Below are 20,273 nucleotides of genomic sequence, written 5' to 3' on the forward strand. Positions count from 1 at the left end.
TGTATTCGATATACATGGAGAACAAGCGCAATGTGTCACGGATGTTAAAAGCAGTTGGACAACTGAATTAAGTACTCTCACATAAATTTGGCGCCGTACAAACTAATTAAACTCTCTTCTTTTCTATAGCGTATTTTGTATTTTTTTAAATATATAATATGAAATAGCAAATTTTGTATTTTTTTTTAAAATATAATATAAAACCATTAATATGATCTTATAACTTAAATTTTTGGATTGAAATATTTTTTTATATAATATCAAAGCCTCTTTGATAAAATGATTATGAATTTAATCTTTACCACCTCTATTTTATTATTAAATAATTATCATTTCTTAAATTTGTATATTATTGAATGATTTGTCCAACAGACTCTTATACGAGAGGATATATTAACTTTTTTTAATATAAAAGCATTAATGTAAATTTCACTTGGTTTTAGATTGAAATAATTCTTCTACACATTTTGGGAGGAAATTTGTGTGGCGTAGCTGTGAATTTTTGTTTTTGTTTTTGAGAGCGTAGCAGTGATTTTTTGTGTATGCATTTTTCCAATGATTACATGTAACATGATCATACGTGCACATTAACGGCATAAAACTCTTAGCATAACCTCCCCATATAATGACATCAAACTCGGCCAAAATTGCAAATTACATTCTCGATGGCACCCAAGCCTCGTACTAAATAAATTATCAATTTCTAGTTTTCTTCTTGCCTCTTTTCTTTGCACTAGTTTCAGGCCCCTCATCCTCTTCAGCTTTCTGCTCAGCTTCTAATAGAGCCAGCTGCAGTGTCCAAAGAAAAGAACTTAACAACTTAAAGAATATAGTCTACGGAAGAGAAAAAGAAAAAGAAAATAGTGATGGTGCAAATGGCTTTTAGGCATAAATTTGATGTACTCGTCTACAAATGTGTGCAAAAAAAAAAATATATATTACCTCGTCAAGAATAGGTTTAAGCTCCCTATACCGAGCTTCAGCAAGATCAAAACCATCCTTGCGAAGTTCCTATGACCCAAAGGAATTTTGCCACAAAGACATGAGGGGTTCATTAGCGTATAACTCTATATGAACACATGTATCAGTGCATAGAAAAAAGAAATAGGAAGAGGAACTGAAAATAGAGCTAGAGATGAATAAAAAAATTGATTTTATTCTATTCATTATGTTTCATTTCAAACAGGTAAAATACCATTTTAGGGCGTGCTTGTTCGAGAAGGTAAAAATTGACGAAATGCAAATTTCGAACAAAATTTCCACCCCCTTGAACAATCACTCCCTTAGTCTTTCTAGTGGTTGTTTTTCCTCTTTCTAAGATGTTTAATATTCATTCCCATAATTGACAATATTACGAAATGAGTTCTTGGATCCAAAATTGACAAATAAGTAATAGTAGCATTATCAAAATTGTTACCATGCATAACTAATGGCATAAATCAACAAAGTAAAATCAGCTAAAACCCAAATGTAATCAATAATAGGTTTTGTACTGCACGCATAAGTTGATTGCTAATACGAAATGATTAACAAACTGAACAGTTGCCTGGAACCTCCTAGGCAAATCTTAGCTCCAAAATATTGTTCTTTTTTAAAGGAATTTCCAAAACTTTACCACATTTACGAGGCAGCTGAAACTTGATCTTAGTGGAAAACAAAAGAAAATGGAAGCAATTTTACTGGCACATTTCATGGTGATATGAAAGTTCAACACTTCAACTAAATTTGAGCAACATATATTAAATTACCAGTCATTGCCACATAATCAGGTCAACAAATGCATAGACATACAAAATAAGAAAAAATAATCAATTTAAGAATTAAATCAAATGTTATTTGTAAGCAGATCAGACCAACATATTGCAATTTTTTGAACAAGGACTGGGCCAATTTGAACAGAGGAAAACAGGAAGACCAACTGAAGTCTCTCTGTTCCTCCTGAATATATAACAAGCAGAAGAAAGATTTAGCAGAAATATTGATATCTCGACAAAAGATAATTTGTAAGAAAAATATAAATATATATATTTATAGGAAAGCGGGAGACAGTCAAACTACTAAAGATCACATTATTTTACAAGGGAAATTATATGAGAATATAATAAAAGAAAGAGATGAGAGAACCTACTTTTCCAGTGTGTTGAGTATGTTCATGGGCTGCCATTTGCCAATACAAATTTGTTCGCTTATAGAAATCCCTCAACGACTCTCCTGGCTTTACAAGCAAAAAGAAATCAATTAAGAAAGCAGTGAGGTGAAGAAAAAGACTAATTGAAGCCCAGAGATACTTTTGCAGGCAAAAAGACAACCATACACAATCAACAAAGATAGTAGAGCTCATATGCAACAAAAAATTTAAAATTTTATATATCTACTAGCTTCAATCTATATTCTACGCTCTAAAGTGTCTTTAATAAATATTAACAAATTACCAATGGTGTTCTCTGTGAATCTGACAAGCCAAGGCTTGCTCTGATTTGCTCTATCCGTGACCTCCTTTCTTTCCTCCGCAGATTCCTTCCCCCTCCCTTGATTAAAGCAACAGCATCTCCTACCTGATCTGATGCATTCTGAACCTAGTGACCAAAAAGTAAAAGCCAAATCAATGATGCAGGAAGAATCTTCCTTCAGGGGAAAACAAACTGCCTGCTTACAGAGAGTTGATCATACATATCATTGAAGATGATGCGTGTGGAATTAGGAAAATACCTAAGAAATGCTTAATATCTATCATGGATTATTATAACTTTGGGCAAGGGAAAATATCATGTTTCAAGTTTTTGGTTCAGTTGGATATAAAACCATTCATGTGTGCTTTCACCTAATAGCTTAGGCTATTGAGATAGATAGTTTAAGATATGGTATTAGAGCCTCTATGACTAAATGATTAGGAGTTTGATCCTTGCTGACCCCATTCCTCAAAATATAAGTTAAATTTCAGCAGAAATAGGCTTATGCATTGTATGAGGGGACATATTAGATATAAAACCATTCGTTGTGCTTTCACCTTGTCAGAATACCCATTCCTCATCTTCATTATTTGCTTTATGTATAATTGAGGCATGGGTTTCCATTCCAGCATGGATTTCCATGTTAGTATAGGTCTCCATGCTTTTCTTTATTAAAGTGTCTGTACATTATTGCTGAGTGTATTGATTATAAATACCATAGAGCTTCAGAGAGTTCTCTAAGCTATTCTAATGATTCTTTCTTCATGGTATCAAGAGCAAGGTTCATTCAGGAACCAGAACCAACGTACAGGTTCACCAACTTAGTCCATTCAAAAGCTTAAACACTCCCAGGTTCACCAACATACCTCAAAACCACTGTGAATCAAGATGGAAACACTCCCAGTCAACCCAGAAAATTCCGACGACCCGATCTGGAGCTCCCCGCCGGCAGAAACTTCCTCACGCGCCGCCACAGTCCGAGCGCGTGAAGCCCACGCGCAGCCCAGTTCCGAGCGCGTGAAGGCCACGCGCCGCCTTCCACTGCTCGTCTCCGTTCGCTGTGCTCGCCTCAGTCTCCTCTTTCTGTTCCAGTACTGAGTTGCTCCATTCTGGTTTGTTTCAATAGTGTATTATCCAAATCCACTTCTTATTGTTTGTTGTTCAATCCACTTCTGTTCCACTACTGTGTTTCTGCCTTGTTTTGTGCGATTTGGTTCTGTCTTTTAGCTATATTGGAGTAAATATGGCTTCAAATGATGAAGATTCTTCTGGTCCCAAAACTCCTCTCTCACCTAAAGATCCTGTTTCATCCGAAGTTACCAATCCGGTACGTCATGCTCCAGTTGCTTATGCTTTTTCAGGTTCACCAACAATTACATCTGAAAAGTTAAATAGTAAGAACTATTGGTTGGTCCTCTTCTGTTGAGTTGTGGTTTCTTGGTCAAGGTCTCTCAGACTATCTTGAAAAGTCAATTTCTGATATTCCTCAAATAGAACGAAGTCAATAGGAAAGGTTTGACTATCAGTTATGTGCTTTGCTATGGCAATCTGTGGAACCCACAATTTTAATTAATTTTCGCACTTTTAAAACAGTTAGAATATTAGATATGATATGATTAGATATGATTAGATATGATTGGATTCCGTCTTATCCGTAAATATTCTGACTGTATTCTGACTGTATTAGGATTAGGTTTGGGCCTTTCACTTAAGCCCATTAGGGTCTCTATATATTGTAACTCTCTGACACAGATCAATACACAACATATTATTCTTCTATTATTTTATATTCAAGTTGGTATCAGAGCTCTTTCGTTCTGGGAACCCTCGCTTCCGCTTAGAAACCTTGTTTTTTGCTTTAAAACCTAAGCCCACTGCTTAGGAGTCCTCTTTCTTGCCGTGCGTCCTTCCGGCAAGCCTTCTAGGGCTGTAAACAGCCTCTGAGTGATTTTTCCAAACGCGTCAGCACCTCCGACGGCCACCGGAACCACCGCTCGCCGTCAGAATCACTGTTCAGGCAACCGGAGACTTTTTCCGGCGACTTTTCCGACCAAACTTCACGCGATCAGGACCCTCTCTTCCCGGCGACCAGGTCTGTGGTGGTCCGGTCAGCAACGCATCTCCCACGCGCCTTCACGCGCCACCTGTCTTCTCTGCGCGTAGGCTTCACGCGCCACCTTCTGCCGGCGCGTGAGCACTATTCCAACGGCTTTTTCCGGCCGGTCTTGGACAGAGAAGCTCGCCTTCTCCTCCCCTTTCTGGATCTGTGATTGTTTCTCTGTGGGTCTGACCTTAGACGCGTGGTTCTTCTTGATTGGATATCGTTTGCCTTCGTTTACGGCTTTTATATTTTATCTTTAAATGGCAGCAGCATCTCCTGATCTCTCGGAGGTTAACTCTCCTTATATTGTTGCAAATATAGCTCAGTCAGACAATGCATCATTTGGTTCAGGTTCGGACTATGCTGCACTCCAAACCCCTCTCAGGAAGGCTTCTCCTCAGTCTCAGCCTTATACTGGTAATCCTGTTGCTCGTGTTTCTCATTCTACATCACTTGGCTCTTGGATATTTGACTCCGGTGCTACCGATCATCTCTGTGGTAATAAGGAACTCTTTACATCTCTTACTTATTCTGATCATTTACCGTCTTTTACCCTTGCGGATGGAACCAAAGCCCCAGTTCGTGGGATTGGACAAGCTCGTCCGACCTCTACCTTGGCCCTGACATCTGTCTATTACATTCCTGGCATCCCTTATAACTTAATTTCTATTAGTAAGTTGATCCACTCCTTCGCTTGCACCATTACTTTCTCTAACCATTCTGTTTCTGTGCAGGATCCGGGTACGGGGAAAATGATTGGAGTGGGTCGTGAGTCACGGGGGCTTTATTATCTGGATGTGCCTCGTCCTTCAGTAGCATGCTCTCTCACAGAATCTCCACAACTTATCCACAGTCGCCTTGGTCATCCAAGTCTTTCAAAGTTGCAGAAAATGGTTCCTCTTTTGTCCGGTCTTCAGTCTTTAGATTGTGTGTCATGTCAACAAGGGAAGCATACACGCTCCTCTTTTGCCAGTCGAGTCAATAAACGAGCTGATGCCCCTTTCTCTCTTGTTCATTCAGATATCTGGGGTCCAAGTCATACCTTGTCTGTCTTAGGTTTTCGGTATTTCGTTACCTTTATTGATGATTTTTCCCGTTGCACTTGGACCTATTTAATGAAAAATCGTTCCGAGCTATTTTCCATTTATAAAAAGTTTTCTACTGAGATCCACACTCAATTTGGTGTTTCTATTCGTATTCTACGTAGTGATAATGCTAAGGAATATGTTTCTATTGATTTTTCTAATTTCTTGGCCACACAAGGTACTTTACATCAAACTACTTGTCCTCACACTCCACAACAAAATGGGGTGGCTGAACGTAAAAACAGACATCTCATTGAAACTGCCCGTACCCTTCTTATTCATATGCAGGTTCCCCTTCACTTCTGGGCAGATGCTGTACTCATCTCTTGTTTTCTCATCAATCGCATGCCTTCATCTGTGCTCCACAATGACATTCCTCATAATCTATTGCTTCCAGATGTTCCTCTTTATCCTCTAACTCCACATGTCTTTGGTTGTACTTGTTTTGTTCATGATCTCACTCCTGGTAAGGATAAGTTAACATCCAAGGCCTTTCAGTGTATCTTTCTTGGTTATTCTCGTCTTCAAAAGGGTTATCGTTGTTATTCTCCCGACCTTAAGCGTTACTTAGTTTCCGCTGATGTCACTTTTCTTGATCAACAACCCTTTAATTCTATCCCATCTCAGATGTCACAAGTTGATCATGTACTTCCTGTCCCTTTTCTTGACTTGTCTTTGCCAGCTGCAGGTGCTTCTATTCCAGATGAGCAACCTATTACTTCTATACCTGAGGACCGTCCACTTCTCACCTATCAGCGTCGCAAAACTGTGCCTCCTGTCGACTCAACTCTTGCTGACTCATCGCCCACTGCTGTTGCTTCTTCCCCTCCGGATCCTTCATCAGAGACTCTTCCCATTGCTCAAAGAAAAGGTACACGTACTACTCGTAACCCTTATCCTCTTTATACCTTTTTGAGTTATGACCGTCTTTCTTCACCTCATTTCACCTTTGTTTCTAGTCTTTCTTCTATTTCTATTCCTAAGACCACAGGTGAAGCACTTTCCCATCCAGGGTGGCGCCAAGCAATGCTTGATGAGATGACTGCACTTCATTCCAATGGCACTTGGGACCTTGTTTCTGCTCCTCCAGAGAAGTCTATAGTTGGTTGTCGCTGGGTTTTTACTGTGAAAGTTGGACCTGATGGCCATATTGATCGTCTCAAGGCACGTTTAGTTGCCAAGGGTTTTACTCAAATCTTTGGCCTTGATTATAGCGATACATTTTCTCCGGTCGCTAAGATGGCGTCAGTCCGCCTCTTTCTTGCCCTTGCTGCTGTTCGTCACTGGCCACTCCTTCAACTTGACATCAAAAATGCCTTTCTTCATGGTGATTTACAAGAAGAAGTTTACATGGAGCAACCACCTGGTTTTGTTGCTCAGGGGGAGTCTGGAAAGGTGTGTCGTCTTCGGAAATCCTTATATGGTCTCAAGCAGTCTCCTCGAGCATGGTTCAGTCGCTTCAGTTCTGCTGTTCAGGCGTTTGGCTTAATCCGCAGTAAAGTTGACCATTCTGTGTTTTATAGGATTACATCTCCTGATAAGTGTATCTATTTGTTAGTCTATGTTGACGACATTATTCTCACCGGAAGTGATCAAGACGGAATTCGTCAGTTAAAACAGCATTTGTTTAGTACATTTCAAACAAAGGACCTTGGGAAGCTGCGTTACTTCTTGGGAATTGAGGTGGCGCAATCTAGACAGGGCATTTCTATCTGTCAAAGGAAATATGCCCTGGATATCCTAGAAGAAACTGGTATGTTGGGGAGTAAACCAGTTGATACACCTATGGATCCTAATGTCAAGTTATTGCCCGGACAGGGGGAGCCGTTATCTGATCCTGGACGTTATCGGAGGCTAATTGGGAAGCTCAACTATCTTACTGTGACTAGGCCAGATATTTCTTTCGCTGTTAGTACGGCTAGTCAGTTTCTTGATTCCCCTTGTGATTCACATTGGGATGCTGCTGTGAGGATCCTCCGATACATCAAAGGAGCACCAGGAAAAGGTTTGTTGTATTCAGATCAGGGAAATACAGAAATTTGTGGTTATTCAGATGCTGATTGGGCAGGATCACCCTCGGACAGGCGCTCTACTTCTGGCTATTGTGTCTTCTTTGGAGGAAACTTAATTTCGTGGAAGAGCAAGAAACAACCTGTTGTTGCTCGATCTAGTGCAGAAGCTGAGTATCGTGCAATGGCAAATGCTACCTGTGAGTTAGTCTGGTTAAAGCAGTTGATTCAGGAGCTTCATCTTTGTGAACAGAAACAACCCATGACACTCATCTGTGATAATCAAGCTGCGCTACATATATCCTCTAATCCTGTCTTTCATGAGAGGACCAAACATATAGAGATTGATTGTCACTTCATTCGAGAAAAGATTCAGTCAGGAGAAATCAAGACTGCTTTCGTCAACTCCTCTAATCAACTAGCGGATGTTTTCACTAAAGCTCTTAGAGGTCCTCGGGTTGAATACATTTGTAACAAGCTTGGTGCTCATAATATATACGCACCAGCTTGAGGGGGAGTGTTAGAATATTAGATATGATATGATTAGATATGATTAGATATGATTGGATTCCGTTTTATCCGTAAATATTCTGACTGTATTAGGATTAGGTTTGGGCCTTTCACTTAAGCCCATTAGGGTCTCTATATATTGTAACTCTCTGACACAGATCAATACACAACATATTATTCTTCTATTATTTTATATTCAAGTAAAACATGTGTCACTTTTTGGAATAAAGCTCGCAGCTTATTTGCTAATGACATTCAAAGACTCTATGATGTAGTCCAGAAATTGGCTTCTCTTCACCAAAATAGTCATGATATGACAAGTTTTGTTGCTCAGGCACAGGCAGCAGTGGAGGAACTAAAAATATTTTTATATGCTGACAGCCGTCAAGGCTTGTTGGGAAAGTTGGAAAATCTATATGTAGTCTTGGTATTGCGTGCTATGCATCCTGATTTCAATCACATTCGAGATCAACTTTTGACTAGTCACGAAATACCCACCATGGACTATCTTACCACTCGTCTCTTGAGGGTTCCCAATTCCACTACTTCAGACCCGCGTCCCAACATAATTGACACTTCATCTTCCGCTTTAGTCACTAACTCTGGCTTTCGTGGAGGTCGTGGTGGACGAGGAGTTCGGGGAGGTCGTGGTGGTCGTGGTAATCGCAACAACAATCTTCACTGCACATACTGTAAGCGATCAGGCCACACTCAGGAGACATGTTACTCTCTACATGGTTTCCCTGATAAATCTGTCAATCTCACTCAGTCTGAACCTGGTGTAGAAGAAGGGACGGGATTTAACAGATCTGGTGAACAGTCATTTTCTCTTACAGAAAAGGAGTTTCAGGAATTTCTTCAGTTGAAAGCAGCAAAGCCAACCCAATCCTCTACTACCACTGTTGCTCATTCGGGTAATCCTACAGTTTGTATTTCTCATACGGGTAATAATTCCACACCCTGGATCCTTGATTCAGGTGCCTCTGACCATGTAGCTGGTAATCAATCTCTCTTCTCTTCTCTTTCTTCACCTACTTGTCCTCGTTTTGTAACTTTAGCTGATGGTTCCAAAGTATCTGTCCAAGGTACTGGTGTTGTTTCACCCAATGCATCCATGTCATTAAATTCTACTTTATTTATACCTGGTTGTTCATTTAATTTAATTTCCTTGAGTCAGCTTACAAGATCTCTGAAGTGTTTCGTAACTTTTTATTCTGATTCTTTTGTTATCCAGGACCGTGGGACGGGAAAGACAATTGGCATAGGACATGAATCACAAGGACTTTATTACCTCCAATCAACCTCTCATATGGCATGTGCTACTGTGGAATCTCCTAGTCTTCTCCATCACCATCTTGGTCATCCCAGTTTATTAAAACTTAAAAAAATGGTCCCAGGTCTTGAAAATCTAAAGTCTTTCAGTTGTGAGTCATGTCAACTTGGCAAGCATGTTCGTTCTTCCTTTCCTAGTAAGGTCAACAGTCAAACAACATCTAGTTTTTCTGTTATTCATTCTGATGTTTGGGGTCCTAGTTGTGTTTCTACACCAACTGGGTTTAAATATTTTGTGACTTTCATTGATGATTTTTCTCGATGTACTTGGTTATTTTTAATGAAGGAACGTTCAGAAGTCTTTCCCATATTTCAATCCTTCTGCAGTGAGATTCATAATCAATTTGGCAAAACAATCAAAGTTTTACATAGTGATAATGCCAAAGAATATTTTTCTGCTGACTTCTCATTGTTTATGTCATCTCATGGAGTTTTGCATCAATCATCATGTCCGCATACCCTCCAACAAAATGGAGTAGCCGAAAGAAAAAATCGTCACCTTATTGAAACTACTCGTACATTGTTGTTGGATGCTCATGTGCCACTACAATTTTGGGGAGATGCTGTCCTAACCGCTTGCTATTTGATTAATCGTATGCCTTCCTCTGCTATCAATCATCAAGTCCCTGTTCAGGTGTTAGACCGGCAAATTCCTTTGTATACAGTTCCTCCTCGAGTATTTGGTTGTACTTGTTTTGTCCATGATCTATCTCCTGGGCGCGACAAGTTGTCCCCTCGTGCTATCAAATGTGTTTTTCTTGGTTATTCTTGATTGCAAAAAGGGTACCGGTGTTATTCTCCTATCACTCATCGTCAGTATATCTCTGCCAGTGTCACCTTTTTCGAAGACACACCTTACTTCACTTCAACCATTGATCCTATAGTAATCTCTGAGGCTTTACCGGTACCATACTTTGGTGGTCTCCCTTTGTCTTCTTTACAGGTACCTACAAGTACTCAGCCTGATCATGAGGAACCCATCGTTTCTCTACCAGATCATGACCAGCTTGATCCTCCCCAACAACCAATCATCACTTACCAGCGACGTTCCAAGGCAGCCATTCCTACAACCGAGGTAGTCACGGAGGATCCTTATACATCATGTCCTATCCCAATGACTTTTCCTACTACGGACCTACCTTCCTCTACTGCACCTGCATCAACTCCCGGTAAGTCTGTAAGTGATTCTCCTATTGCTATTCGTAGAAGTAGTCGTACCACTCGTAATCCTCATCCTATTTATAACTTCTTGAGTTTTCACCGTTTGTCTCCGTCATATTATGCATTTGTATCTTCTATGTCCTCTGTTCAAATTCCTAACACTGCTAATGAGGCTCTTTCCCACTCTGGTTGGAGGCAAGCTATGATTGATGAAATGACTGCCCTTGAGCACAGTGATACATGGGACTTAGTTCAACTTCCCCAAGACAAAAAGGTTGTTGGATGTCGTTGGGTATATGCAGTTAAGGTAGGCTCTGATGGCAGTATTGATCGACTTAAAGCTCGTCTTGTTGCTAAAGGATACACTCAGACTTATGGTCTTAATTATAGTGAAACATTCTCTCCAGTGGCCAAAATGGCATCTGTTCGTCTATTTCTAGCCATCGCCGCTATTGGGCGATGGCCTTTATATCAGCTAGACATAAAGAATGCATTCCTTCATGGTGATCTAGATGAGGAGATTTATATGGAGCAACCACCTGGTTTTGTTGCTCAGGGGGAGTCTGGACTAGTTTGGGAGTTAAAACGGTCCCTTTATGGGTTGAAACAATCCCCTCGAGCTTGGTTTGACAAGTTCAGCACAGTTGTACAGAAATTTGGGTTATCTCGGAGTGAAGCTGATCATTCAGTTTTCTATCGTCACACGCCCTTTGGTCGATGTATTTATCTGGTGGTTTATGTTGATGATATAGTTATTACAGGTGATGATAATGAGGGAATTTTGCAGTTAAAGGAGCACTTGTTTCAACACTTTCAAACAAAAGATTTGGGACGACTCAAATACTTTCTCGGTCTTGAGGTAGCTCAATCACAGAGTGGCATAGTGCTTTCACAACGAAAATATGCTCTAGATATTTTGGAAGAGACTGGTTTAACAGATTGCAAGCCTGTTGACACTCCAATGGATCCAAATCACAAGTTATTACCAAATCAAGGAGAACTGTATTCAGATCCTAACAGATATAGAAGGTTAGTTGGTAAACTAAACTACCTTACCTTAACTAGACCAGACATCTCCTTCTCGGTATGCGTAGTAAGTCAATTTATGCAAGCTCCGTGTATTGAACATTGGGATGATGTGGTTCGAATCTTACGATATATTAAGAATGCTCCAGGAAAAGGATTGTTGTATGAAAATAAAGGTCATGCTCAAATTATGGGATACTCTGATGCTGATTGGGCTGGATCACCCAGTGACAGAAGATCAACTTCAGGATTTTTTGAATTTATTGGTGGTAATCTAGTATCCTGGAAAAGTAAGAAACAAAATGTGGTTGCAAGATCCAGTGCAGAAGCTGAATATCGTGCAATGGCAAATGTTACATGTGAACTCATATGGGTAAAACAATTACTTCAAGAGTTGAAGTTTGGAGATACCAATCAAATGCGACTCTACTGTGATAATCAAGCTGCATTGCATATTGCATCAAATCCCGTCTTCCATGAAAGGACCAAACACATTGAGATTGACTGCCATTTTATCAGAGAGAAAGTCCTTTCTAAAGAAATCCTCATTGAATTTGTTAACACAAGCTATCAACTTGCTGATATTCTTACTAAGTCACTGAGGGGACCAAGAATACAATTTATCTGTGACAAGCTTGGTGCATATGATATATATGCTCCAGCTTGAGGGGGAGTGTCAGAATACCCATTCCTCATCTTCTTCATTATTTGCTTTATGTATAATTGAGGAATGGGTTTCCATTCCAGCATGGGTTTCCATGTTAGTATAGGTCTCCATGCTTTTCTTTATTAAAGTGTTTGTACATTATTGCTGAGTGTATTGATTATAAATACCATAGAGCTTCAGAGAGTTCTCTAAGCTATTCTAATGATTCTTTCTTCACACCTAATAGCTTAAGCTTTAGAAAAGTTGGTTTATAACATGTCCAAAGGTAAATGTTTGTAAATCAAAATATTATTTACCATAAACCGTTAAGGATATGGTATTATAGAGCAAAAAAAAAGGTATCTTAGAAAGAACCCATTTGTATTCCCATTATGCATCTTTCCAGCGGTAAACATAGTGTAAAGACTTTATGCTTAAAAATATCAAAAAGAGAGGAAGAGATCAAAAACAATCAAAGTGAATTAAAACAATGGAAGGAAAGTGCAAAGGTAGAATTCCAAAAAGATAGTATGTTTCTGTTGTTTTCTCCCCCCTTTTCTGTTTCAGTGATGTAATAGATTTTTTAGTAAATTATTTTCACTTCCCTTGTATTTTGCATTGCATTTTTTACACAGACTTCATCTTTATTATAAAACCTATACAAAATTCTATTTTATTTTTAAACCTTAGAAAGGAGGATAATAGACTTGAAAATTGTGTAAAACTACTTTATATATTATATAATGAAGGCAGTAAGTACAGTAGGTATTTACAATAAAAAAAAAAATAGTTATTTCCCACATTCCTATTGTTTTCCATTGCTACACTAACTATTGTAACTAATTCTAACAAAACAGTATGTTAATCCCAACGGTATAAAATACTACAACTAACTCCAAATGCTATCAGAATAACATATTCGTTAAGAGATGTTAGCTCAGGGATGTTGTTTGGTCAAATGTCGTTTTTACCCATAAGAAAAGGGTAAGAACACTTCATTTGGTGAAATTGAGTTCAAGATTCAATTTAGTGCCCAACCATTTGAATCTTAATTTCAGCTACACTAAATGAATGCTTTCTTCCCCTTTTCTGCACATATAAGGCTAAATAAGGGAATGGCATTTGAATTACAAAGTTCGAATGGGCACCTCCTCCTCCTCTTCCTCATCGTCTTCATTCTCTTCACTTGTTCTATCGCCATCGGATTCATCTTCATCATCATCTTCATTTTCTTCTTCATCATCATCATCCTCCTCTGATGCTTCCACCCATTCAGACTCTGATGCCTGAGTTGAAGAAAAGCCAAGTCGGCTATATCAAATACAGTAAAAATGCATGTTTAAACAGGAAATTACAATCACAATATATTCTACATTAAACAATCTGGATTAATGAGACAGTTATAATAACAGCATCAGAACAGCTATATCTAGAGACCTAGTTTTGCACAATGTAATCAAAAGAATACAAGTCACCCCAATTCACATTATAATTTGTAATTGAACACTAAGAAATATTCACTGATTATTTCTTCAGCAGTGAAATTTAGTTTCAAGATAATGTGAATAAGACAAATTATCAAAGAAAATAAAGTTCGTGTGATATAAATTTGTCAAAATATCATTGTACTCTAATAGATCCAGTTACTAGCACATATTTTGTTAGATAGCCTTTTTTATAATACTCAGTGGGATTAATGACGTGTTCTGGACCCTCAAAACTGGGTAAAGGTACAAACATTCACCACCTTTGCAGTAGCAGAATTATATCAGCCAATAACTCGGAAATTCTTTCTTGCTTAACCATAATTTCTCATGAGAGAGAGAGAGAGAGAGACAGACATAGACAGAGACAGGGACAGACACAGAGCTCCTAGAAATAGAACTTGATATTTAGTCAGAGCATAAAACAGTGTTAACATGCCAGAGTTTTGGGTACAGTTCCAACCGGTATAGCATTGTTACCTCGAATTTTTAGTGTTGGGTGTATGCATGTATTGGCAAATAGTTAAGAAAAATTAACAAACCGGTATAATGCACTTCCATTCATCCAGTTTGCTAAGGTTCAGAGAATACAAGTCGTCAAGAGTGATTTCTTGATCTTTAATCTCCATCATGCCACCATATATATATAATGTATCTCTTCCAATGGCCATGCAGGAATTAATACGTCCACAGGGCTTCACTACCTACAAAGTTTGGAGAAAATTCATTAATCAATAACTGGGAAAAACTAAAAGCAATGTCATAAGATTGTTGGTCCAGAATGACAACCTCAGGCAAAGAAGAACTCTGAATGTCCAATTTAGAACCAGATTCCTTAGGCTTTCCTTCAGATTTGATAAGTGTTTCACTATCAACAATGGTCACATTTGATGCAATATTCTGGGATATATCATCAATGTTGCTTTCTTCAAATTCTGAATCCTCAGTTTCTTCTGTTGCTGCACACTCTGGATTTATCTTTTCGATATCATCAGTAAAATTTTGTTCATTCTTTTTTAACTGCAAAACCCATTTCATCAAGCAACAATACTATGTTACATGCAAAACCGTCTAAAGGATGAGTTTTAAAATGTGGAACAATTTTCATGAAATCAGAAGTACAAATGTATAATGTATCCAATATACCTTATCTTTTGTTGATTTCTCCTTTCTCAACTCCAGAGGATACCTATTATGCACACAAGATCATTAATTAGCTAATTTAGAATCTTTAAATATGATAGCAAATCTTTACTCTAATCAGTATATGCAGAAAAACGATCAGTTGCAGAGTAAAATGCGAAGTGGAAGAACTGAGTTCGTAAGGGCAGATGGCAATGGTAGTAAATGATGTATTAAGCACCGATCCAATGTAGGACTCACCAGCGATTGTTGTCTAACTGAAAGCCATAAAGCTCATTCAAGAATAAGCTCATCATTACATCACCTGCACAATTTTAGTGCAGTCAAGAAACTAACCATACAGCAAGCATAAACAAAGAAACAGCCCCCCCCCCCCAAAAAAAAAAAAAAAAAAACACCCCTATAAAATAAAATAAAATAAGTTGACAGTCAGATCTTATTAATTGTTTGCAAACATTACAAAGTATTACATAGGCCACACAGATGAGAATATAATCTCATGTAGTGAGTCCTATTAATTTACTTTAAAGATACATGCAGTGCCACAAATTGCAAATAATAATCACAAAAAACGAAAGCTAACCTTCAACTTCTATATCCACAACACCGCCAAATAGCAGAGCCCTCCTCTTATGAACACACATGGAAAACCCAGCACGAGGCCCAGGAGGCATTCCACTTTTCTTAACCTATCAAAGCGAGAAAAGATGATGAAAAAATCAGTTGGACAAACAGACTATAAAATACATTATTTTTCTGGGTGTCTGGGGTAGTGTGCGAGGGGGAAGGGGGAGATAAGCAAATATAAGACAAATATGTTCATAATTGAATTGAAGTTTAAACAGAAAAGTTTGAGCTGCTACAGAATGTGGACTTCAGTTATTTTAATTAATGGAAAAACTCTAAAGATATAAGAAAGCTTAAACTTGCCTAAGAAGAGGAATATACATATTATTAAACTACAAACCACTACCTTGTTCCATTCCCAAGTCTTAGGGTCAAGGGACCACATGTCTGAATGAACAATTCCTTTCTCAGAGACACTCTTATCAGATGAAACTTCTTTTGAATAGCCACCATACAAAAAAATCTGCAATGTAAAAGGAACTACGTAAAGAAGACAGCTTCTGAACTTCAAAATACTTAGCCTCCCTAATTAGTCACAATTATGTTACAGCACATAGGGGAAAACTTGACTATATTAATAACCTGTCGAGATTATAGGGTTTTAGGCATAGATGGAGAAGAAAAGATAGAGAGAATAAAATAGACTGAATATTATGTGCTATAAGGTGATTACAAATGACAGAACTAATCTCTATTTATACTAAAGGGGGACACCAAAATAAAGAAACAAATCATAAAATATAAGGAGGTAAGGAAACTAATCCGAAAAAATTATCTAAGATACAATCAAGATATTATGAGATATTCTAACACTCCCCCTCAAAATAAGCACTTAAAACAAAAGGGAAAAAAATAAGCAAATAATATAATTTGGACTACACAAAACATGGTTGTCAAGGGGCGTAAGGTAGACACAGGCCAACAATGAAGGCAACATAATGGGTCTTCAAGGACAGTGACCAATGGGTCTTCAAGCACACTAAAGGCGAAGATAAAAGGTCACACTTAAGGCAACACCTGCACTGGAGGCAGTGGCTGCAACTGAATGCAGATGGTTGACCATACCGGAGGTGGCACCCGCAACTGAAGGAAGACTTGCTAAGATGAAAGGCCTCATTGGAGGCAGACTTTAAGCGCCTTGAAGGTGAAGAAAAAAAGGTGCACCAAATGCGGCAATTGAAGGCAGACTGGCAGAGATAAAAGACCATATTGAATGCGGCAACGACTGAAGCAAAAAATAAAAAAAAACAAAAAAAAAACGACAAACCAATTTACAACAATAAGCAACAAACACCAAGCCACAAACCAGTAGAGAACAACCACAACAGAGATGATGATGAACAACAACCACACAAATCAAAATGCACGAAAATCAAGAGTAGAAGCAGTTGCTAACTCTAATTACGCCATGTGGTCCATTTGGCAAATTTGGTTTAAGTATGGTAACAGGGTGGATGGAAGAAGGGTATCAAGGACCACCTACGCAAATGATGTCGGTTGGACAAAGCAAGTGAAAATCCAGAAAAAAGGAAGGCTGGGCAACCTTGTATTGTATGTGTCTGGTCGGAGCCAAATGGTGGCCAGACAAAGTGCCATACGTCGGCAGAAGGAGGCATGTGAATTCAACGCGCAGAGGATAGTTATGATGCAGAGGGTGCGTTCAGTGTCAATTGGATGTGGGTCTTCTGGAAACGCATAGATTGATGACGTAAGGCTTGGATGAAGTAGTTTCAGTCTGAAAGGTTCCCGAAATTGTTTTTCGGTGACAATTTACAACGGGGGAGGTGGCAGGAACAGAGTGGAAATGGGGAGGAAGGACAAAAACTGCAGTGAACAACTAATGAGAAGGAAAACAAAAACGAGAAAAAAATTAGTTTCAAAACTTAAGGGAACTCGGTCAGAAGAATAGTGACAGAACAAGTCATGGGAGATGATACCGCTCTGATACCATGTTGGAAACATAGATGAAGGAGAAAAGATACAGAGAATAATAGAGACTTAAGATTATGTGCTATGAGGTGATTACAAAAGACAAACCACTAATCCCTATTTATACTAAATAGGGCCCCCCAAAATAAGGAAACAAATCATAAAATATAAGGAAATAGGGAAACTGACCCTAAGAGATTATCTAAGGTACTCTAAAATATTCTAAGATACAATCAAGATATTATGAGATATTATAAACACAAGCATGCCTCCTCCAGGTAATTTAAAACAAAAATTAGCTTCATATAAGGGGGATCAGTATTTTACTCACTTCATCTTGGTAAACAAATAATTGAAAACCACTACGCGCAGTTGGCCACATTGCTCCAGGCTTAGGCTTTATTTCTTGCCACTACAACACAATCAGATTGGCATTAGTCACATTAATGAACACAATATCAACATTATTACATCATCCAGCCTCACATTTCATGCGAAACAAGGAATAGCAAATTGCATAATAACGTACTTATTGAACAGTATAGCCCAAGTACTTAAATATATTTACCTTAAATTGATCGAGGTCAAATACAAATAGATCATTGTAGTACCTGCATAATCAATTAAGAGGTCTTAACCTGGCATATAAATGCTATTAAGTGAACCAATAACAAGGATTGGTCTCTCTTGGTAAATATTTTAAAGAATTTCATTTGCGTCTTACATGCAAAGGATATCAGATGAAAAATCTAAAATTTATAGTTCAATAACATACAATATTTGGAGAGGCAGAAATAGAATTTCACAACAAAACTATGATACAACAATAAGCTTCTGAATACTGGATCAGCCCCCTTCTGTGTAAGTCGTAAGTAACCACAAAACATCTGTACAGAACCAATTCAACCCAAAAGCTTGAATTGTTAGGTGAAAGTCATATTAATAGTTTTATGTTTATATTTCTCTAACACGCCCTCTCACACAACACAAGAGCCCATTGGGATTGGATGGAGAACAATGCATAGACTCACCTATCTATGCAAGAAACTACAGAATATTTAATTATTTATTAATAGAATGAAATCGGTGAGAATCGAACTCGTGACCATTTAGTCACAGAGACTTTGATACCATGTAAAGCGTCAATTCAACCCAAAAACTTAAATTGTTAGGTGTAGTCATATTAATGATTTATATTTATATATCTCTAACAACATCAATTTCATTTTCTCAAAATTCCATAAAGATCAACTACTGGACAAATTTCGGGGGGCTTCTCAAAAAATAGCTGAAGTGCCTTCCTGTGATTACTCAATACAATGATAGTGTGTATGGTGCAATGCTTCATTACTTTAATCACAGGCCATCAAAAGAGTAGTTTTAATATTTGAAAACACTATCATATTAGTATATTAAAATATCCAAGACAAAAAACTTTAAAGTCATAGTAAGCAAAGAAACAAAACCTGATAGGAAACAGAAAACAAACTGATAGAAATGAATAAAAATGAATAGAAACCAGAGAATCTGGTTGTATATATTCTGTATTGCTATCTCCAGAACAGAGGTTATGGGAATTGCTTGGAATAACAAAAGAAAGGAAATGAAGTTTACAAGGGGGAAAAATGACTCAACCAGGGATTGAGCCCCCAGCCTTGAGGGGCCTACCCCACTCAGAACCATCTATTCCACTCCATTTCGGTCCCTTTACTCTCCCTCCCTCTCACTGGTTTTAATTATTTCCGCTAACAGAATCCACACCTCACACCTTCCTCGTTCCTACTTACCACGCATGCAGGGTGGTTACAACTTACATTCCCATCTTGACCCTTATTCACATCATGCTTGCTGCCTTAGTAACTTTATTACCGCAGGCCTAATACAACTACTACAAAAAAACACCAGGAACCATAAAGGATGGAAATGTGAGACCAATTAGGCCCAACTGTTGCGCATCTGCACTTATGCACACACAAACTATGGCAGCAGCAAAAAAACATCCCTTCCCTTAAAACCAAAATTATGTAACAAAGAAATCGATGTTGCCATGCTATATCTGTAGAATATTCTAGATAGTATTTATTGATGTAGTTGGTAGTTGTATATTTATTGATGTAGTTGGTGGTTGTATATTTATTGATGTAGTTGAGGTAGTTGGATGTACTCAATATAAAAAGGACCCATTGGGTCTCTCAATGAATCAAGAAAGTATTATTCAGATAAAACATTTCTTCCACTTCTTCTTTTCTTCATGGTATCAAGAGCTGGTTATATTCCAGTCTCTTCCCCGTTCTGATTTATTTTTAAGTCATTTTCCTATTCTTTTTTTTTTTTTCGTTTTAGCCACTGCCCAAGCCAGAATCCTTACCTAGACACCTCCAACCACGAAACCAAGGCCACCACTAGGTTCAGAACAAGATTCTGAGCCAGCCCACAGAACACCCGTAGCAGTACTGTTCATTACTGTAGCAGCACTGTTCATTACTGTAGCAATTATTGTTTCACTGTAGCCAAGATTGCTCTCATTCATTGATTTTTGCGAGCAACCCTCTTCCTGTTTTGAGGGTCAAAATCGTATTTGGAGGAACTTTTTTCTGGGTACCTGTTGTTAGAAAACCATGGACGTTGAAAATTTTGAAAATTCGTCTTTTCAGAAATTGATGTCTCAACCTGCTGAGGCAACTAGTCATGTTGCTCAAAAAGGTCTGGCATTCCATGTTGAACGTAGTAATCGTTGGATCCTTGATTCAGGGGCCTCTGATCACATGAC

At 38.3% G+C, this 20,273-nt stretch overlaps 1 protein-coding gene across 1 annotated transcript; it reads right to left on the reverse strand.

Moving 5' to 3' along the window:
- Positions 1–491: 491 nt before the first annotated feature.
- Positions 492–20,033, reverse strand: LOC133304826 (uncharacterized). Its single transcript, XM_061504886.1, has 15 exons — positions 19,880–20,033; positions 18,939–18,969; positions 18,072–18,114; positions 17,835–17,915; positions 15,921–16,037; positions 15,531–15,636; positions 15,188–15,251; positions 14,951–14,993; positions 14,594–14,824; positions 14,347–14,508; positions 13,469–13,606; positions 2,433–2,576; positions 2,129–2,215; positions 943–1,011; positions 492–789 (listed from the first exon to the last, which is right to left on the reverse strand). Exons 1-15 carry the CDS (start codon positions 20,031–20,033, stop codon positions 697–699), a joined length of 1,563 nt encoding a protein of 520 aa, XP_061360870.1. The 3' UTR covers positions 492–696.
- Positions 20,034–20,273: the final 240 nt, after the last annotated feature.

Source organism: Gastrolobium bilobum, unplaced genomic scaffold (genome assembly GCF_033153095.1).
Source record: "Gastrolobium bilobum isolate Gb01-03AN ecotype WA unplaced genomic scaffold, APGP_CSIRO_Gbil_v1 utg896, whole genome shotgun sequence".
NCBI classification, from domain to species: domain Eukaryota; kingdom Viridiplantae; phylum Streptophyta; class Magnoliopsida; order Fabales; family Fabaceae; genus Gastrolobium; species Gastrolobium bilobum.